The sequence below is a fragment of the Lagenorhynchus albirostris genome, chromosome 11 (genome assembly GCF_949774975.1).
Source record: "Lagenorhynchus albirostris chromosome 11, mLagAlb1.1, whole genome shotgun sequence".
Taxonomy (NCBI): domain Eukaryota; kingdom Metazoa; phylum Chordata; class Mammalia; order Artiodactyla; family Delphinidae; genus Lagenorhynchus; species Lagenorhynchus albirostris.
In genome coordinates this window covers 97,665,235-97,686,071 of record NC_083105.1, presented here as the reverse complement: position 1 = coordinate 97,686,071, position 20,837 = coordinate 97,665,235, and the positions used below count along the sequence as shown (strand labels likewise).

The window sequence follows — 20,837 nt, the reverse complement described above, 5'->3', positions numbered from 1 at the left end:
CCCGTTTCCACCACTGCCTACGTTTTTCTTTTAGGCTCCGCTATGTCACCATCCTAGCCCATCCCTTAGTGGTTAAAAAAGGAGGGAGAAGAGCCTGGGCCAGGGCCCAGTGGGGGACTGAACTGAACAGTGCAGACAGGGAGGAAATGCAATGGAGGGGGAACCATGGGGAGAGGAGGAGCCTTGGAACAAAGTTGGGGGGTGGGGAGAAGGAGCTGGGGTTCTCCTAGGACACAGATGAAGGGAGTGGGCAGCGGGGGTGGGTGGGTGGGGTGGAGCTGTCTGGAAAGCCCTGAGGGATAAGGAAGGTGGGACTGGGGTAATAAAGTGAGTGCCAACCAGTTCAAGAGTCTGAAGAGTGGTGATTCATTCCTAGGCTAGGGAAGCCTTCCTGCTCGGGTTCCCCAGTGCCACAGGATCCATTCAGAGCTTCTGGTACTCCTAGAACTAGGCTGAGCCCGGCCCAGGGAAATAGGAGGCAAAATCTACCAGTTGCTGCAGAGCCAAGCTCCTTCCCTCTCAGAAGGCTGGTGGGATCCTACCCTCAGGGCCCACCCTGGGCCTCTAGCTGGCGGGCTCACACACAAACACCACCCCCAGCCCCGACCTGGAGCGCTACTGAGGGCTCCCAGTCCAGACTCCGGCTCCAGCTCTTCCCGTTTCCCAGCCTGCCTCCCTCCCATTCTCTGGCCTTCCCGATCTCAGCTGCCAAAAATCACCCAGCGTCTTGGTGTCCTTTGTCCTGAGAGATGTTGCTGCTCGGTGTGGGGCAGGGAGAGAGCCCAGGAGACTCTGGGGGGTGGGGACTGGGGGTGCTGGCCTCCTGGCTGAAGACTGGGAGTGGCTGGGGTCTGTCAGGGGCAGAGGCTGCCTGGAGAGGGGTCTGCGGTGGAGCTGTCTCCACATTAGAATGATCTCGATGGGGGAACCTGGGCACCAGGGGTTGTCTCCACGTGGAGCCTAATCCCCACCCGACCCCTTCCCTGTAGCCCAAAGTACTGTGAGTGATGACTTTGTACAGATTTGAGAAGGAAAATGGAGCTGCTACCAGCCAGAGGGCCTGAGGATGGTGTCCCACTCCCATAAATGAACGCTCATGCGCCCCCATTCCTACCATTTCCTTCTACTGCTTTCCCTTTCCATCTCCCCTGGCTTGTCCTCCCTATCACTGAATTTCCCTCCTCCTCCGCATGGCCACCAAAGGCCTTGTCTATCTTACATTTCTTTCTCATCTTCATTACCACTCCCTTCCACCCGCACCCCATTCTATCTACCTTGTCTTGCCAAACGAAACCCTCCTCAGCTCTTTTGGAAACCACTCCCCCGCCCCCCCTGGAATCCAGCCATCCCCCTCACCACCGCCCCATCTTCCACTTTCCTCTCCCACCCAGAACCCAGTCCCCTAGAATCTGCATCTGGTCCTACGTCTCCATCCTTTCTTAAGGTTCCTCTTGCTTTCCCTTCTCTCTCCACATGACATCTCTAGACTTGTCATTACCCCCAATTCTTATATTTGCAGTTCTTTTCCCAACACCAATCACCCCCAAACTCTTCACTCTCGTCCAGAAACCCCATCCTCCTGTGTATGTCTCCATCTTTTCAATTTCTTCCCCTCCTTATGACCCCAAACTTCCATCCCATTCTCTCTCACAAATGCCCTCCCAAAGCTCTTCTGCTACACGTTTGCCAAAGACGCTGTCACCCCAAGCTTCTTTCCCCTCCCCTTGTCACACACCTCACTGCCCCCGTGGCCCCCAAGAAACTCCATCTCTCCAACCTAACTCCATTACCCCATCTCTGCCACAAACCCACAGGCCTCCCCCTCACCTCTACCGCACACCCCTTGGCCCCCAAACTTCTCCAGCCCCCCTCATAACTGCCCACACAACCCACGGCCCCTCCTACCTAGCCCTCTCCCGCGCCAGGCCCGCGGGCTCCCCGCATTCCGCCTGAGCGAACCCCTCCCCGCGCCCAGGCCCCCTCGGCCTCTGTCTCTGACAACTCGCCCGGCGCCTCCCCTTCTCCGGATCCCCTCCCCCCCTCGCCTCGCCGCTCGCCTCGCGCTCCCTCCCTCCCTAGCGGCTCCCTCCCGGCCCCTCTCTCCTCCGTTCCTCCGCGCTCCCTCCTTCTCCCTCTTCCTCCCTTCTCCCATCCCCCTCTCCCAAGCGCCCTCCCTTCGCCGTCCGCTTTCCTGTGCGAGTCGCCGGACGCGCAGCCCAGCCCGCCCGCCCGCAGCCCCGCGTCGGGCCGGGGCCTGGGGCCGGGACCCGTTTCGGGGGGACCGCCGGCCTCCGGGAGGGGCCAGGAGGGGGCGAGGGAGACGACCGCCCGGGAAGGGGCGGGGGCCGCGGGCGGAGGCCGCCTAGGGGGCCGGGGATCGCGCGACTGCAGGCTGCGCGGGGCGGGCGCGGGCGGCGGGCGGCGGGTCGGAGCCGAGCGGAGCGCCAGCCGGGCCGCGGGGGCGGGCGGCGGCGCGGCGGGGGCGGGCTGCGCGGCCCGGGCGTTCCGGGTGGCCTGGGGAGGCGGCAGGCCTGGGGAGGGGCCGAGCGAGAGCGGGGATCGGGATTTGCTCCGGAGGCGGGCGGGCGATCGGGGCCAGGTGGGGTAGAAGGGGGGATGGGGGCCGCCCTCCGGGGGGGTCGGGGCCGCCGCCGCCGCCGTCGCGGCGGCGACTGAAGCCGGGAAGAGGAGAGGGGGGCGGGGGAGCGGCCGCCGCCGCCCCCCGGAGGCGCCGGAGCCCCGAATCCCGCTCGGAGCCAGCCAGCCGTCCCGAGCTACAACCAGGTAAGATCTGCCGCGGCCCGGGCCTCGGGCCCGCCCGGGTTCTGGCCCGCGGCTCCCCACCCCCACCCCTCGTAGTTCCCCCTCCCGCCGCCGCCGCCTCCATTTGTTATTTTCCCGATCCGGTCCCCCACTGCGGGCACTGCCTGGCCTGAGGTTGGGGGCTCAGGGGGTGGGGCCAGCCCCCGAGGAGGGATGGGGGCCGGGGCACCCGGAGGATCGGGAAGGTGGGGGGAGGTGGGAGGATCTCAGGAGGAGGGCTGATGGGGCAGGAGGGTAGCCAGGACCCTGGGACCCAAAGAGGAACCCCGAGGTGGAGGGTCGGCGGAGGAAAAATGGGATGCCCGTGAGGGGGCTTCGGGGCGAAGGCAAAAAGGAATGGAGAGATGGCAGCGAGGTGGGGCATGAGGACTCCAGGAAAAGCCCCAAAGGCCCAGAACCCGGGTTTCAGAGCCCGGGGTTCGGGGTGCTAGGTGTAGAAGGGAGTTGGGAAATGGGGAAGGGGTGTGGTAGGTGGGAAGAGAGGGATTGTAGCTGATGAGGGAGGAGAATGGAACCTGGGGAAACGGGGGCTCTGAGAGGGCCACCTTTGAGAAGAAGAACCCGGCGTGTTCCCGGGTGGAAGTGGGAAAGTGATGCCTTTGTGACTCAGTTTTCTTTCCCCTACCCCGGGTCACCTCTGACCTTGTTTTTCCAATCTCAGACACAGGTACTTCTTGGAGAGGGGCACACTGGGGCCCAGTAGTGTGGGTCCTCCTGCAACTGATGAGGAAGACTGGAACCCTGAAGGGAGAGTTAGGGAGCAAGGGTTTCTGGGAGGGTGGAAACACAGGAGAGAATTGGGCAGTCTTATAGGCACTCCAGACAAGTTGTGACCCCCATCCTCAAATCCGCAGAGCACCCACTGCCCCTCTAGCTGCGGTTTCCTTAAGAGGGGGTGGACCTTCATTACTGTTGTGTGCTCAGAGATTTCCCTTTGTGCGTGGACTTATTTCTACTGGGGTAGGTACTCTTAAGCTCTCTTCCCTGAGGGTGCTATAGGAGGACAGGAGCTGCTTTGGCAACTGCAGGGGGAGTTGCTGGCAGCTGGACCCCCGGGATGGACTGTAGAGGGGCAGGTTCTGCCATTTTGTTGCCATGGCAATGATCCAGCGGGATGTCTAATAGATGGGGGTTCAGAATCTTGATGGGGCCTTTGGCTATGCCCTTAGAACTCTTGGCTGGGTTCTGGAGGATGTTTCTGGAGCTGCTCATGGAGAGGAGGTTCCCCAAGGGGCCCACCCCCTTCCATCCAGCTGTCTTTGGGAAAAAGGTAGACATATTACTTGCAGGTCATAGTTGTTTCTCTAAGACCCTCCCTTTAGGCGTGGTGGGGGGATAGAAATGCTCCTGTTCCAAGTTATACCATCCTTTGGCAGTTCATTATTAGGGACTTTTTGTATAGTCTTTTTGCTTCTTTGCACAGGTATTCTTCCATTTTCTTAAACTTGAGTCTTCCTTCCCAAGTATCCCTTTTCGTCTTTCCCAGACTATCCCCCACAGCGACCCCTTCCCTCAGCTAACCTTGGACCTTCTGTTTCTCTGACATTGTAGGAATGGCTGGGCTCTCCATGCCCATCCCAGGTGAGGGTGGCCCGGGGGAGAGGGCCGTGGAACAGCCTGGTGTAGTGGAAATACTCCAGAACAGGAGTCGGGAGACCTGGGTCTAGTCCTGGCTGTACCTCTAACTAACTGTGACCTTGGTCAAGTCACTTCTTATTTCTTTGAGCCTCAGCTTCATTATCAGATGAAGGGATTATAGATAAGATGATATCTGAGGCCCCTCTGACAACTGTAGATTCTCAGGCTTAGGCCAGTGCCTTGTTATCTGCTGGTCTGGGCTGCACTGTTATCTAGGACTGGTTTGTGAGTCTGGCAGGTCTGGAATGATGGTGGAGGCTGGGCCAAAGATCCTGGAATTCACCCTGCAAGCCCATCCTAGAAAGCCTTGTGCCTCGAGTGTATTCCTTCAGACAACCTCCTCAGATTTCTCCCTTAATTTCTTTTCTTGTTCTTACTTAGAGACTCTTTCCCTATTTTTCACGTTTTCACCTCCGCAATCCGGCCTTTATCCTTTTGCTTTTGCGGTAAGGTGCCGAAGTTGAATGTGCTTAGTGTCTTGCAGACACATAGTAGGTGCTTGTAGATAGATCGGAGTTACAGTGACCGGCTACTAGGACAGGAAGGAGGGTAGCTCAGCTTGTTGGTGCTAAAACGTGCTCCAGGTTCAGGAATGTATATATAACCCAGCCCTACCTCCTTCTCTCTCCTGCCACTCCTTCTCCCCAGGGTCACCTACCCTTTTATGACTGCTTTTCTCCTTCAGAGTTACTCATTGCTAATTTTATCAGATTTTAACTGATTAAAGAAGTTGAGGTTGGGGAGGGCCACGCGAGGCTTGCTCTGTTCTTCAGGTACATCCCTGCCTTTCTCTGACCTATTGGATCCCCTGACTCTCACCAACCATGAACAGGTTCTGTGATAGGAAGGAGAGATGAGCACCCTCCTTTAAGGGGCTGGCAAAGACACCCCAGTCACAGTCATCTCTCGTGCTTTTGTTAGGATTGTTTTCCCCTTTTGTTATGTTGGGTTTTGTTCTTTGTGGGGGGGGGGGCGTTGACAGTATTTGAAAACCAATTCACACAACAACTCAAAAGTGTAGTAATAGTTGTAATGGAAGAGAAATGGCTGGTGTACTGGGCAGAGCACCAGCTGTAAGTTCAGAAGACAGGGGGCTCCGTCCCAGCTATTTCGGGACTCTAAGTAAGTAAATTGTTATTAAGTTTCCTGGAAAGGTTAGGCTCACCCCTCACTGCATGCCTCAGTAGGGTTCAGTGGAGGTGAGTGAGAGGTATTTACTCTGTATTCCTTGGGAAAAATAGTGCTACAGAATGTAGAAAGGCTATTTCCCTAGCCAGGCCTCCTAACTAACTCAGAATAGGTGGCTAAGCCTACTCCATTTGCACTGAGGCCAGCAGCACTTCATTCGAGAAGACCTACTGAAGTTAGTGGGTTTACAGGTCAGTAGCAAGAACAGACCAGAACATCCATATATACATGGCATCTGTGGGGAATAGAGAAAGGAAGAAAACTGTAAGAAGATATCATTTTTGTTCTCAGAAGATCTTACGGTTAGTAATATGGAGAGATGTGACACTTCGCAAGAAATACAAACACGTGCAAATGAAAATTACTGGCTATGTAGCTAGGCCGTGAGGAGGGATGAGTCCCTGTCTAAGCCAGGTGGGAAGACAGGCTTACAAATGTGTACATTTGTCTCGTTTACCCACTGTTATTCACTGATTTGGTTGGTAGAGTGAGAGCCTGGACTTTTCCTCTAGCCGTAGGGAACGCAAGCACTAGAGCAGGGGTCTTACGAGACTCTCAGAATTGAAGTTCTGCACTTTGGGGATACCTAGGTTTGGTCTTGGCCTTGGTCGGGCTGTGTGCCTTTGCACTGTAGAATGGGACATTGTTCTCCCACCTACTCTGATGTGAAAAAAAGATTCTTTTCATATCTCTGGGACTGATCTAGGCCTTCTGAGAATTCTTCCCACCAACTTCTGATGAGAGTACAGCTAAGTACTGAAGAGCGAGCATGGGCTTTGAAGTCAGGGAGATGGGGCTTGGTTCTGGTGCTGTCACTGGTTCCTCACTGTGTATTTATCACACGAAGTTGGGCAAGTCACAGTCACAATCTTTGAGCCTCGGTTTCTTCACCTGTATAATGGGGATAATAAGAACACCTCCTTTTCAGGGTTGGTTGTAAATATTAAATGAAATTGTACATGTAAGGGCTTGACGGAAAGACGCTACTCCGTAAATCAGCTAATACTTCAGCTACGTTTCCTTATGCTCCTTTTAAAGGCTCTGTGGAATTCGTGTGTGTGCATCTATTTCCTAGGGATCACGAAGGGTGACACGGTGTGATCTCCTGAACTGGGGTGCACAGGCACCTCGGCGTTTTCTGCCTTCCCACGAGATGAAAGGGATGCTGTTGCCGGCAGAGTTGCCCTCACAGGCGGCTGGGACGACCCATGGGCACGCCAGCAGTGTCTCATGGCTGGGCTGCTTACTCAGCCCCTTGACAGGCACGGTAGTGTCCCCTTCAGACTAGTGTTCCCCAGTTTGGAGACTCTGATGGTCTTTTTCCAACAGGCTTCACTGAAAACAGACCGTGTGAGTTCCAGGTGCCTGTACTGGAAACTTGGAGATCCTGCTTCCCAGGCCACAGCTGTGGGGAGCTTAGGGTGAAGCAGATAAGTTTCTATATTCAGCTGCCCAGGCGGAGGAGAATGGGGTCTCCACAGCCTGAAGAATGAAGACACGACAGAATAAAGACTCAGTGAGTAGGAGCTAAAATGAGAAACACGAAAGATCAAGGGCAGGGAAGCTTCTGGCCTGTCCCAGGGCCTAGCCCGCCCCTGCCACCCAGCTCCACTCTTTCCTCTCTTCCACCGCCAGGCAGCACCTCCACCCCCCAGCAGACGAGCCTGGCTTTGAACCCCATCCTTCTGGGACACCCGCTGGCGGGGGAGAGTAGAAATAAGGCACATGATGAAGTGAGGCACAAGGTAGAAAACGACATGACCTGCTTGCCTCCTTCTCCCTCAGATGTCAATGAGGAGTGGACGGAAGAAAGAGGCCCCTGGGCCCCGGGAAGAACTGAGATCGAGGGGCCGGGCCTCCCCTGGAGGGGTCAGCACGTCCAGCAGCGATGGCAAAGCCGAGAAGTCTAGGCAGACGGCCAAGGTATTCTGTCCCCATGTCCTGCCACAGGCTGCCCAGGCACCAGGGCTGATGGTGTGTATGTGTGTCGGGGGGAACTTCCTGTCTGGCTGAGGGTCCTGGTGGAGCTCGCGAGGTATAGGACAGGCATTTTCTTTCTCTCTAACAGAAGGCCCGAGTAGAGGAAGCCTCCACCCCAAAGGTGAGCAAGCAGGGCCGGAGTGAGGAGATCTCGGAGAGTGAAAGTGAGGAGACCAACGCGCCAAAAAAGACCAAAACTGAGGTGGGAGACCCTTGCAGCCATCCTGACCCATGTTCTGACCATTCTTTCACCCAAACTTCCTTTTGCTCACAGTTCTTATTTTAGTTTTGCCTGGAATGTGCGAGAAAAGTCTTATCCTAGCGCTTATGAAAGTAGCCTGTCTGTGTGTCAGTCAGATCTTTAGAGCCTTGGCCAGACTGTCAGATGATCAGGCAGGGCCAGAAGGGGACGGGAAGAGTGTGGGGATTCTAGCCTCTCCTTTTCTAGGTGCTGGCTTTCATGCAGGAGCTGGGGAGGAGATCCAGGCTGAGGAGTCTCAGTGGAAGGAACAAATAAATCATAAGGAGCATGCAGAAGTGGTCTTTTTAAGAACCAGTGGTTTCTGGGATGTGTAGTTAAAGGGGTGGATGAGACGAGAGGATGGCAGATGGGCTGGTGGGTGGAAGACAGGGATTTGGGTTCAGCTGTGGACTGGGAGAAGGTGCTAGAGGTGGACACTCGAGGAGGGAACTCAGGCGGCTGCTGGGGAGCAGCAGAGACCGCGGGGAGAGTGGGGGAACCCCCGGATGGTAGGGAGGTGGGCTCCAGCAGGAGTACTCAGCGCATCGTGGCACAGTGGTGTGCTGTGAGCGGGAGGTTATTTTGTGCGAGGGAGGCCCCCAATCCAGAAGCAAGGAAGGAAAAGGGAAGGGAGAAATGGCCGTCCCTCTTCTACCGCAGGAGCTCCCTCGGCCACAGTCTCCCTCGGATCTGGATAGCTTGGATGGGCGGAGCCTCAATGATGATGGCAGCAGCGACCCTAGGGATATCGACCAGGATAACCGAAGCACGTCCCCCAGCATCTACAGCCCTGGAAGCGTGGAGAATGACTCCGACTCGTCTTCTGGCCTGTCCCAGGGCCCAGCCCGCCCCTACCATCCACCTCCACTCTTTCCTCCCTCCCCTCCCCCTCCAGAGAGCACCCCCCGACAGCCAGAGCCTGGCTTTGAATCCCATCCTTCTGGGACACCCACTGGGTATCATGCTCCCATGGAGCCTCCCACATCTCGAATGTTCCAGGCTCCTCCAGGGGCCCCTCCCCCTCATCCACAGCTCTATCCTGGGGGCGCTGGTGGAGGAGTTCTGTCTGGACCCCCAGTGGGCCCCAAGGGAGGAGGGGCTGCCGCTTCAGTGGGGGCCCCTAGTGGGGGTAAGCAGCACCCCCAGCCCCCCACCCCCATTTCAATATCAGGCTCTGGGGCTGGTGGTGCTCCCCCAACAAAGCCACCCAACACTCCAGCTGGTGGTGGAAACATACCGTCTGCTCCACCACCAGCCACCTTCCCCCATGTGACACCAAACCTGCCTCCCCCGCCTGCCCTGAGACCCCTTAACAATGCCTCCGCCTCTCCTCCTGGCCTGGGGGCCCAGCCGCTAGCCGGGCATCTGCCCTCCCCCCATGCCATGGGGCAGGGTATGGGTGGACTTCCTCCCGGCCCAGAGAAGGGCCCCACTCTCGCTCCGTCACCCCACCCTTTGCCCGCTGCGTCCACCTCTTCTGCTCCCGCCCCGCCAATGAGGTATCCTCATTCGTCCTCTAGCAGCAGCTCTGCAGCAGCCTCCTCTTCCAGTTCTTCTGCCTCGGCCTCGGCCTCCCAGTACCCAGCTTCCCAGGCACTGCCCAGTTATCCCCACTCCTTCCCTCCCCCCACCAGCCTCTCTGTCTCCAATCAGCCACCCAAGTATACTCAGCCTTCTCTCCCATCCCAAGCTGTGTGGAGCCAGGGTCCCCCCCCACCTCCTCCCTACGGCCGCCTCTTGGCCAACAGCAATGCCCACCCAGGCCCCCTCCCTCCTTCAGCTGGAGGCCAATCCGCTGCCCACCCGCCAGTCCCGACACATCACCACCACCACCAGCAACAGCAGCAGCAGCAGCAGCACCATGGGGGCTCTGGGCCCCCTCCAACCGGGGCATATCCTCACTCCCTGGAGAGCGGTAGCTCCCACCACGCACACCCCTATGCCATGTCTCCCTCACTGGGGTCTCTGAGGCCCTACCCACCAGGGCCCGCACACCTGCCTCCACCTCACAGCCAGGTGGCCTACAGCCAAGCAGGTCCCAGCGGCCCCCCAGCCTCTTCCTCTTCCAATGCCTCTTCCTCCTCTCAAGGGTCCTACCCGTGTTCACACCCCTCTCCTTCCCAGGGCCCCCAAGGGGCGCCCTACCCCTTCCCACCGGTGCCTCCGGTCACCACCTCCTCGTCTACGCTTTCCACGGTCATTGCCACGGTGGCTTCCTCGCCAGCAGGCTACAAGACAGCCTCCCCACCTGGGCCCCCACCGTATGGCAAGCGAGCCCCGTCCCCAGGGGCCTACAAGACAGCCACCCCGCCCGGATACAAGCCGGGGTCCCCGCCCTCCTTCCGAACGGGGACCCCACCGGGCTACCGAGGCGCCTCGCCACCCGCAGGCCCAGGGACCTTCAAGCCGGGCTCGCCCACGGTGGGGACCGGGCCGCTGCCGCCTGCAGGGCCCTCGGGCCTGTCATCCCTGCCACCACCGCCTGCGGCCCCCGCCTCAGGGCCGCCCCTGAGCGCCACGCAGATCAAACAGGAGCCGGCTGAGGAATATGAGACCCCCGAGAGCCCGGCGCCCCCGGCCCGCAGCCCTTCGCCCCCTCCCAAGGTGGTAGATGTGCCCAGCCACGCCAGCCAGTCGGCCAGGTGAGAGGCGGGGTGGGGTGGGGGTGGAGTGGCGGGCGCGGGACGGGCCTTGCATTCGTTCGTGTGGTGCTTTTCAAAGTACTCCAGGCCCTGGTCTCGGCCACTGGTGCGGGGCCGCTCGCAGGGGCTGAGCGCGCGCTGCCTCCGCGCCCGGCAGGTTCAACAAACACCTGGACCGCGGCTTTAACTCGTGCGCGCGCAGCGATCTGTACTTCGTGCCGCTGGAGGGCTCCAAGCTGGCCAAGAAGCGAGCCGACCTGGTGGAGAAGGTGCGGCGCGAGGCCGAGCAGCGCGCGCGCGAAGAAAAGGAGCGGGAGCGCGAGCGGGAACGCGAGAAGGAGCGCGAGCGCGAGAAGGAGCGCGAGCTGGAACGCAGCGTGGTGAGTTCACCGCGCGCCGCCTCCCGCCTCTGGCCCGCCCTCTACGCGACTCGGGGAGGCTCGAGGGGTGGGGATGGGGGGGGTCATGCGCCACCTGTCGGAGAGGAGGAGCCACTGCAGCCCAGGAAATGGAGACCAAAGGATTCCAGCGGGAGGAATTGCATCTCTGGGCTGGAGGAAGGCAAGCTCAGGTCAGAGTACCTGTGGATCCCAGGAAGAGCCACTAACCTACATAGGAAGAGAAGGGGCAGGGAAGTCCCTGGCGGGCTGAGTTCCAATGAGTTGAAGCTTTAGGTGTTCAATGCTGAGACATGAGCAGCTGAGGACCAGGGCCAGCCACCTCTTTCCAACCTGCCTTTTTGACCCCGCTTCTCCGTGTTTCCCACAGAAGTTGGCTCAGGAGGGCCGTGCTCCAGTGGAGTGCCCACCGCTCGGCCCAGTGCCTCATCGCCCTCCATTTGAGCCGGGCAGTGCTGTGGCTACAGTGCCCCCCTACCTGGGTCCCGACACTCCAGCCCTGCGCACCCTCAGTGAATACGCCCGGCCCCACGTCATGTCTCCTGGAAATCGCAACCATCCATTCTACGTGCCCCTGGGGGCAGTGGACCCGGGGCTCCTGGGTTACAATGTCCCGGCCCTGTACAGCAGTGACCCAGCAGCCCGGGAGAGGGAGCGGGAAGCCCGTGAACGAGACCTGCGTGACCGCCTCAAGCCTGGCTTCGAGGTGAAGCCTAGTGAGCTGGAACCCCTGCACGGGGTCCCTGGGCCAGGCCTGGATCCCTTCCCCCGACACGGGGGCCTGGCTCTGCAGCCTGGCCCACCTGGCTTGCACCCTTTCCCCTTTCATCCGAGCCTGGGGCCCCTGGAGAGAGAACGTCTAGCGCTGGCAGCTGGGCCAGCCCTGCGGCCTGACATGTCCTACGCGGAGCGTCTGGCAGCTGAGAGGCAGCATGCAGAAAGGGTGGCTGCCCTGGGCAACGACCCGCTGGCCCGGCTGCAGATGCTCAACGTGACCCCCCATCACCACCAGCACTCCCACATCCACTCTCACCTGCACCTCCACCAGCAGGATGCCATCCATGCAGGTGAGACTCCTGCTTCCTTGCCCAGGCCCTTTGAGGCCACCTTGCCGCCCCGGCAAGTGATCGGTGCTTCTGTCCCTCGGGCCAGGACTTCCCTCCCCACGTCTGGCCTGAGCCTCTCTCCTGAGATTGCTGCCCTGGCCTTTGCCTTCGCAGCCCGTCTCCTCCTGCCCCAGCCTTGCCACGGAGACCCTTCCCCACACCCCAGCCCTCTTCAGGTCTGGTGCCCACCCACGACAGAGGCCCAAGGTGGGAACCTTTGAAGGAGCACGGTCTTCCTCCCCTCACAGCCCCTGCCTCTGAGCCTTCACGTAACTATTTTCTTCTTCCTCTGGATTCAACTCTTGTTTCTTGCCATCTTCTCCCTTCCCTGGCGGAGGTGTTTCATGTTCCTCTCTGCCTCTAGATCTGTGACCTTCTGGAAAGAGAGCCTTGTGGCTCTGGTTGTGGGATCACAGTTGACAACGAGCTTTACTCACTGTCTTTTCACCGCATTTCTTACTGTCAGAACACTGCCCCGTCTAGCCTCACAGTCATGTTCATCGCAGGCTCCTTGTGCTTTCTCTCTTTGAAGCTCCTCCCCGTCTCATTTCCTAAACTTCCAATCCTCTTCCGTCTCCTCTCAACAGTCCACTCCTCCCTCCCTATTCCTCAGGTCCCTCTGCCAACTGTAATCTCCTGTCCTCTGCCATCTGTACATCCCTACTGCAGTAGGGTCTTGCCCTGTCCATCTCCCAGGCCCCTAGTTCCTCCACTGTGCCTCCTTGATCCACTGGATCTCCCAGTGTGTGATTGCCCACCTTTCGTCCCAGGCATGGATGCCTTCACCCAAATGCATGGCTTTCCCCAAACCTCCCTCTGGTGACACCTTCCTCTTCTCTACCCTCCAGCCTCTGCCTCGGTGCACCCTCTCATTGACCCCCTGGCCTCAGGGTCTCACCTTACCCGGATCCCCTACCCAGCTGGGACCCTCCCCAACCCCCTTCTTCCTCACCCTCTGCACGAGAACGAAGTTCTTCGTCACCAGCTCTTTGGTAAGGATGGAGGTCTCGGGGTTGGGGAAGGTCTCACGAGGGAAGGGCAGAAAGGAGGAAGTTAGGTGGTGGGATTGGCCTGGTTGGGCTTGGGGAGAGATGAGGAGGTGCCCAGAGGAGCTGGGAACGGGAGTAGGAGGGCTGAGGCCCTGCCCAAGAGAGGCACAGGGTTTAGGGCCAGGCTAAGAGGCCTGAATCCTAACCACCCCTGGCAACTTGCTGGGCTGGCTGTCACCTAAGTTGATTAGTGGCAGCTCTTCTGTATGTAAAGCGGGTGGCTACCTCAGTACGCCATCAGTCACGTGGCCCCTGCCCTTCCTGCCCACAGCTGCTCCTTACCGGGACCTGCCAGCCTCCCTCTCTGCCCCGATGTCAGCAGCTCACCAGCTGCAGGCCATGCACGCGCAGTCCGCGGAGCTGCAGCGCTTGGCGCTGGAGCAGCAGCAGTGGCTGCACGCCCATCACCCGCTGCACAGTGTGCCGCTCCCTGCCCAGGAGGACTACTACAGGTACCGCAGGGCGCCCTAGGCCAGCCCGAGGGGACGCAGCTCAGCCCGCCTGGGATGGGCTGTGGCTCCCGTGGGAGGGGAACCCCTTCCCCACCATCCTCTGCGAGAGGGGCCAGGTCAGGATGGACCTCAGTCTCTCAGTCCCTGCTCTGCCCCCCTCTTCCCCCAGTCACCTGAAGAAGGAAAGCGACAAGCCGCTGTAGAACCTGCGATCAAGAGAGCACCCGTGGCCCCCGCATCTGGACCCAGGAGGCCTCCCTCCCCGCCTGCCACTCAGAGCGGAGGGGGGTGCCGCTCGGTCCCAGGGCCTGGGCCTCTGGGCAGAAGGAAGGAGGAAGGGACAGATGGAAGGCCAAGGCTCCTGTGGTGTGCGGAGGTGGGGAGGGGGCGGGGGTGAGGGCGGAAAGCGCACAGCATCTTGGACCAGGTCCCTCTCCCTTGGCCCCCGCCTTTCTCCCTCCCCCACGCCCCACCCCCGTGGCCACCGCCTCTCCCCCACCCCTTGGTGTGATTATTTCATCTGTTAGATGTGGCTGTTTTGCGTAGCATCGTGTGCTGCCCCTGCCCCTCCCCAGCCCCCGTGTGCGCGCCCCCCACTGCGATGTATGCCCCTCGCCCTTCCCCCACATTAATAATTTATATATATAAATATCTATATGACGCTCTTTAAAAAACATCCCAAACAAAACCAACCAAACAAAAACACCCTCACGACTCCCCAGGAAGATGTCTGTGGCTGTTTCTTTGTGGGCTACTGGGCGTGGGTTGGGGGCGTGGGTCTCTGCGCGGCGACGCCTCGAGAGAAAGCTGTGGGATCACCGGAGACTAGCCCGGAGGTGGGTGGGGCCCCTGGAGAGTTGGAGAGGGGACCTCGAAGAGCCCGGGGTCCTGGAGCTCTGGCTCTGCCCTAACGGGGTCCGTTATGGCGCAGAGTCTTGGCCTTCCTCCCAAGGCCGGCGAGTCAGGACGCTGGCGGCCTGGGACAGCTCTAGGCAACTACGCAGACTTGGGAGGCACTTCTGCCACTGGCCCCACAGTTAGGCGCCACCGGAGACTTGCATTTTTTCCGTAGGACAGTTGGAAATGGTGTTGAAGCGGAGGTGCAGGGGGCATGCCTGCTATAAGTTTAAGCGTTCAGAACGCAGGAGTTTTAACCACCCTATAGTTCGAGGAGGGAGTGGGTGACAATTTCAAACGCCCGGAAGGGAAAGGAAATTAGAGGGCGTTAGCTTCCCCCCACCCCACCCCACCCCACCCCACCCCGACACAAGGCCATTTTCGGAAAGCGCGGGAGCTGCTTTAACGCCAAGCTTTTACTGCTGCGAATCCTTGTCTACGTTCTTAAAAACTAAAGGGGTGTGACTGGCTTCTTCCTGAGCCAATCGGCATAGAGTTATTTGCATAGGCCTGTACCAAACGTTCACAAACTCTAGAAACGGATGATTTAAGAGAGTTCTTTTCCATACTGTTTTCCCTTCTGAAAGCTGCAGTGTGCCCTGTTGCTTGTATAGCAGTAAAGATTAGGAAATGCCATGGGAGCTCACCCTCACCAATAGTGGAGTTGGTGGACATGCCACCTTCTCTCCAGGGCGAGTTCCGGTAGTGTTACAGCTCTTTTAGAATTTGTCTAGTAGGTTTTCTGGTTTTTGCCGGAAAACCCCCCACCATACAGTTTGTCTTTAACAATAGAATAATTTTAAGTAAGCTGTAAGAATTTCAGATTGTAGGTTAGCTCACTGTTCTCACGACGAGCTCGTTATTGGTTGTTAAAAATGGAGAAATGGAAGCGGTACCGTGAGGTTTCCGGCATAAGCTGATGCAATTTCCCTATCGCCCCACCCGCTGGGAGAGCCGCTCTAGGATATTGCTTGTTTCTCCTGGCTGTTTCTCGAGCGCGGTTGCACGTGTATCTTTTGTTCTATGGCGACCGCCTCTGCTCAAGCTGCAGCGTTGAGCGCCGAGCAGGCCAAGGGTGAGAAACCTTTTCGTTGTCGGGTGGGATTCTTGCTAAAGTAGAGTGCGGGAAAAAGATCTGGGGCGAGAGAAATGGCTGCGTTCGCTGGGAAATGCGGGTACTCGGTACCATACTCTGTCAATTAACAAGGGTCCTTGCTCCTGGAGCGAGTGATTCGGAGGCCGAGTTCCTTGGGTTACTATGGTTTCAGTCTGTTAAATAATTCCCTGCCCTCTTTCTTGTGTTTTCGGCTGGGCCCGCCGGCCGTGCGCCGATGCGTACCCGGGACTTCTTCCGGGATGCGTCTGTTGCACAGTGGTCCTGGCCGAGGTGATCCAGGCGTTCTCGGCGCCGGAGAACGCCGTGCGCATGGACGAGGCTCGGGACAACGCGTGTAACGACATGGGCAAGATGCTGCAATTCGTGCTGCCCGTGGCCACGCAGATTCAGCAGGAGGTTATCAAAGCTTATGGCTTCAGCTGCGACGGGGAAGGTGGGTCGGACGGGGATGGAGGAGAGAGCGATGGATCCCTTGGGTCTCCGAGCCGTAATCCCTTTTCTCGCCACACGGCGGCAGCCACACTCTAATAGTATTGGTACTCTGAGACCAGGGTCTGTTCATGAACTTGAGCCAAGCGAAGTCTGAAGTGAGCTTTCTAGTTACCATTAATTATACTGTTACACCATTTTAAGATGAGGAAACAGACTCTAGAAAGTGCCAGAGGTCACAGCCGAGTTGGACCTGAAACCCGTTCTGACGGCTTGTAGTGAGGTGTCTGCATGACAGTACAGTTCTGCAGCCCCTCCAAGGTGTTTCAACTCTTTTCTGTTTGAGGGTTGGCAGTTCAGTTTCTTTGGGGAGATCAGGGTCTTCCCCAAGGGTGTTTACTGATTCGGCCCAACTGGCCCATGGCCCTCCTGTTCCTGGTTCTGGACTGGTGATCTTGTGGGTGTGTATCCTTTGGGGTCTTTTGACTAAAGTGCTAAAATGGTTCACCTGATGGTGGGCAGCACCCTGCTTCGGGATATTTTCATTCACTGCATCACAGCCAGTTGTGCCCCAGTGTAGACCAGGAAGTAGTTGATCCAAACCACACAGGGCAGAGGCCTGCATATGTCTTGTTTTGCAGACAGCTACCTGGGGCCAGAGCCAGAGTAGTCAGCGACTCCGGCTCAAGCTGCCCCCTCCTGCCATCTTGGGCACATCCGTCCGCTGGGGGTGTGGACTGATGCTCCTGTTTCCCTTCGCAGGTGTCCTTAAGTTTGCCCGCTTGGTCAAGTCTTACGAAGCCCAGGATCCCGAGATTGCCAGCCTGTCGGGCAAGCTGAAGGCGCTGTTCCTGCCGCCTATGACCCTGCCGCCCCACGGGCCTGCTTCGGGTGGCAGTGTGGCCGCCTCCTGAGGGTTGGCCCTCCCGTGGCACTGCTGGGGAAGGGAAGACCTTGGTGTTCCGGAGGATATAAATGTGCCTGTGACTTAGCCTTGCCGTCTGTCTTTTGTGACCCTGACAACCTCTGCGTCCTGGCCTGATGCGCTCTGCCTTTCGGGCTGCTCCATCTTCCTGTCCAGGTCCTCCCTGTGCTCCTGCTGGGCCCAACCAGCTCCGGGGCAGAGTGGGAGGGGCCGGCCCCTCAACGCCCTGGGTTGGGGGGCCCTGCACAGGCAGCCCCGCCTCTGAGGAGTGGGGCTTCCTGGGCTTTTCCTGAGGCCCCTTGGCTTCTGTGTGCTGGGAGGCTCCCCCATTGGTTGGTGCTCCCTTGGCCAGGGTTACTTCCTGGTCTCTGCCCGCAGCACCCATCCTCCCTCAGCTCCGTCGGCCGGAGCGCCAGGTGGAGCTCCAGGTGGCTCCTCCCTTCCCCAGGGAAGGAGGCGGGGCACAGGCAGGCGGCGCTGGACCGCGGCGTGGGGCTGGAGAGAGAAGCCAGCTGCTGTGGGCGGTCTAAGGCCAGCCCCTCCCCACCTGTCCCTTTTCCGGGTTTATTAAGTCCAGGGGCTTGTCCCTGTGGCATCTTGGCCTGGCGGGCAGCATCGAGAGGAAAGTGGCTGAGTTCTGAGTGTTCTTCCTCACCTTGGGCCACTGCACGGCTGCGGCTCGGGCTCAGCCCCGCCCCCTGTGGCCATCTGCCTGTGACTCGCTACCCCTCTCGGGAAATGCTGTCCCATGGGTAAGTCCCCTGCTCTGCTTGCATATCATGGTCCTCTGTTCATTTGGGAGGGAGGGGCAGTATTCCTGCTCACTCCTGACAGGTGTGTGACCACGAGTGCGACCTGCCTCTGCCCCCTGCCCTGGGTCTGCTTCCCCGAAAGATGTCAGGAACTCGGGCTCATTCGTAGCCCTCTGCACCACCCCCCCTTCTCTAGCACTTTCTCCCTGACAGATGAATATTTCTTCTCACCATTGCACTTCTCCCTTCACCCTCTGGTCCCCTGCTTCTGCCATCTGCTTAGGATCTGTCCCCCTGGGGAGCCCATGTCACCTGAATGAAACATTACACGTCTGAAAGGCAAATCTGAGAAGGCTCCCTTGTTCCCACTAAACTTCCCAGTATCCTTCATTCAGATTTCCTTCAGTTTCCCTTCACTCCTCTGCCTCAATTCATTCAACAGATACCTGTTGAGCATCTGTTATACGCCAGGTGCTTTTTAAGGTGCTGCCAATACTGTAGCAAACAAGAGAGACATGGTCCCTGCTCTCCCGGAGCTTCACTCGCTCCAGTGGAAGGTGACAGACTGCCCAAGGAACCCACTAAGTAGGATAATTGCGGGTTCTCAGAAGTGTTACCCAGAAAATGAAACAGCTTCACGTGCTAGTAAGTGACTGTGGTGCCAGTGGTGTCACTGGCTGGAGGGGGCAGGGAGGGCTTTCCTGAGGAGGTGACACAGGAGGGGGAGCCAGGCTCCAGTGCCCCTGGGCGGAGGGAACGGCCAGTGCAAAGGCCCTGCTGTGAGAACAAACTAAAGGACAGTGCCTGTAGCAGAGCAGGCCAGTGGGGAGGGCCGGGACAGACCAGGCCTTGCTGGAGTTTGGATGCTCCAGTGAGGACCTGCTTGGCGTGTTGGTGAGTTGATGGGTTGGTCACCCCCGAGTCCTGCAGGTTCTTGCTTCTCACACTGACATCTGCCCTGGGGTGGGCCCTGCCTCCCCCAGTGCACACCTTGTCTCCTTCAGCCCTGATGTCAAGGTTTTGATTGAGTTGCCTGGTCCCTGATCCCTTCCGCACTCCCGCCTCGGTCATTTTCCTACCACGTGGTTGGCAAGGCCTCTCCTGGGGCAGAGTCCTTCCTTGGGTCCCCAGCCTGCCCCTGTGAGACCCTCTGCCGTAGGTCCCAGCCTCTGAGAGCAGCTCAGCTCAGCCACAGTGCCCTGCTCGCACCCAGCGCTGCCACAGTGGGTCCTGTGCCTGCCACCCGGGTGCCTTTGCAGATCCTGCCTCTGCAGGAGCGCCGGCCCCTGTGGCCTCCTCATGGGCTGTGCTAGTGCCCTGCTTCCTCCAGCAGTGGCTGGTGTGGTGGGAAGGGCCGTGGCCTCACATCAGACAGCCTTGGTTTGTTGCCTTCCCCTTACTAGCTTGTGACCTTGGGCAAGTTACTTCTCTGAGGCTTAGTTTTTGTTTCTAAAATTGGGCTAATGAGACCTACTAAATAGTGTTGGCCTGTGGATTAATAATGCCACATAGAAGGTGTTCGTGCCAAAAACTTACTTCATGTTGGTCTTTTGTATCAGTATTTGGGAAATATTGTTAAGCTCATTTATCAGGTAGGGATACTGAGGCTCAGGGAACTTCAAGAACTTTCTAGATATTATTTCACCTTCTTTGCTCTTCCAGACTGCCTGTCTTTCTGCATCCCCCTTGATCTTCATCTCTACCTTTATTTCCTTGCTTTCCAAGTGAATAATTTTCTCTTCGGAATTAGTAGACCCTTACTTTTGTAACTCTCAGCTTCCTCGAGCCTGTTTTCCTCCCTTAAAAAAAAATTCAGAAAAATAACTCCTACATCCCAGGGATGTCTGAGGCCCAAATGGGATTGTGTGTGTGTGTGTGCAAGTGCTCTGTGAACTCCAGAGCACTTATGTCAAGGGAAGGGAGGTGCTTCTTATTTATTTTCGTGCCAGAGGACAGCAGAGACAGTACATCTCATCCTGGTGTCTGCCTGTCTTCTGGCTTGACCCCCTTCAGAGAAATGCCTGCTGCTTCCGTGGTCAGGAGTTTCTGGGTTCTTAGTTAGTTTCTCTCCACCAAGTGGTGTAAAAGCTTCAGAAGGAGAGTGGCCTGTGGCCAGGGTGCAGGGAGTGTTCAGTGTCGAGCATGGACCTGCAGCTTTGTGTGTGGTCAGGATGTGGTGTCCACGTGTGGGTGTTTGCACCCAACCAGGTACGTGCGTAGATGGACGTGGATATGGTGAGGTGTACGTAGTGGGGCTGTGTGTGCATAAGTGGATGCTTGTGTGCTGTGTGTGTGCGCGTGTGTGTATACTCGTCTGTATATGACGAGTAGGGTGTGCATGTGTAGGACTGGACCTGGGCTTGTGACCAAGTATGTGCGTGGGTCCAGATGAGCTTGGTTATTGGACACATACTCTGTGCGAGGCATGGTGCTAAGTTTTGACCCCTTGGAGGTGAGCCAGACTGGCAGCGGACCCCCTGTGGTGGAGAAGGCGATGTCCACCTCCTTCCTGCCCCCTGCTGTGGGGGTGAGTTCATGGTCTTTCAGGGCGGCTGTCCAAGACTGGAGGTAGTCAGTGTTAGACCATGCAATAAACAGACCAAGCAAGGCTCCCAGGGCCCCAGAAAGAGGTGGAAAAAAGAAGCCCTTCTTGGGGTGGGGGGGAAATTGATGTTCAAAAAATGATAAAGGAGCCAACATAAGAAAATAGACTTTGGTTGGGCTGGAGCACTTTGTTATTTATTCTCCTTACTTTTTGAGGCACAGCATACGTCATGTGCATGAATATCGAACGTCACATTTATTCCGTCCGTGTGTACACCACCCAGATCGCGATGTAGAGCATGCCCAGTACCGCAGAAGTGTCCCAGGAGTTGCCATCTCCCAGTCAGTTTACTTATTTTTATATAGGTAATACGTGCCCGTGATATAACCTTCAAAAAGGTGGAAGGGAGAAGGAAAGGTCCCTCCCAGCCCTCTCCTCCAGCCACCTGGTCCCCCTCCCTAGGGAAGCCACCAACAGGAGTTTCTTGCGTCTGTTTCGCTGGGCTTCTTTCCTCTTGCTTTGGTTTGTATTTGGAATTACAGGGAGCATGGCAAGCTTTTAGTGTTTAGGGCCTCTCCAGGTCAACCGGCCCTGAGAATAAGCCCTGGAAGGCCCTGCGCCCCCAGCCCCAGTCCCAGGAGACAGGCCTCTGGTC

The 20,837-nt window shown here is 58.0% G+C and overlaps 2 protein-coding genes and 1 non-coding gene across 6 annotated transcripts; all 3 read left to right on the top strand.

Annotated features, from left to right (window-relative positions):
- The first annotated feature begins 2,636 nt into the window (after positions 1-2,636).
- Positions 2,637-13,866, top strand: ATN1 (atrophin 1). Of its 2 annotated transcripts, none has more exons than XM_060167001.1 (10): positions 2,637-2,784; positions 6,979-7,165; positions 7,435-7,572; positions 7,718-7,831; positions 8,531-10,512; positions 10,670-10,892; positions 11,281-11,977; positions 12,865-13,008; positions 13,337-13,517; positions 13,687-13,866. In XM_060167001.1, exons 2-10 carry the CDS (start codon positions 7,139-7,141, stop codon positions 13,718-13,720), a joined length of 3,540 nt encoding a protein of 1,179 aa, XP_060022984.1. In that variant the 5' UTR covers positions 2,637-2,784; positions 6,979-7,138; the 3' UTR covers positions 13,721-13,866. The 2 variants fall into 2 exon arrangements, with proteins under 2 accessions (XP_060022984.1, XP_060022983.1); XM_060167000.1 differs by having other exon boundaries at positions 7,435-7,623.
- Positions 13,729-16,951, top strand: C11H12orf57 (chromosome 11 C12orf57 homolog). Of its 3 annotated transcripts, none has more exons than XM_060167004.1 (3): positions 13,729-13,883; positions 15,788-15,964; positions 16,723-16,951. In XM_060167004.1, exons 1-3 carry the CDS (start codon positions 13,862-13,864, stop codon positions 16,872-16,874), a joined length of 351 nt encoding a protein of 116 aa, XP_060022987.1. In that variant the 5' UTR covers positions 13,729-13,861; the 3' UTR covers positions 16,875-16,951. The 3 variants fall into 3 exon arrangements, with proteins under 3 accessions (XP_060022987.1, XP_060022988.1, XP_060022985.1); XM_060167005.1 differs by having other exon boundaries at positions 13,765-13,893; XM_060167002.1 differs by lacking the exon at positions 13,729-13,883 and adding an exon at positions 14,793-15,489.
- LOC132530093 (U7 small nuclear RNA) lies at positions 15,118-15,179 on the top strand. Its single transcript, XR_009543653.1, has one exon. It is a non-coding gene; the product is annotated as a U7 small nuclear RNA (small nuclear RNA).
- Positions 16,952-20,837: the final 3,886 nt, after the last annotated feature.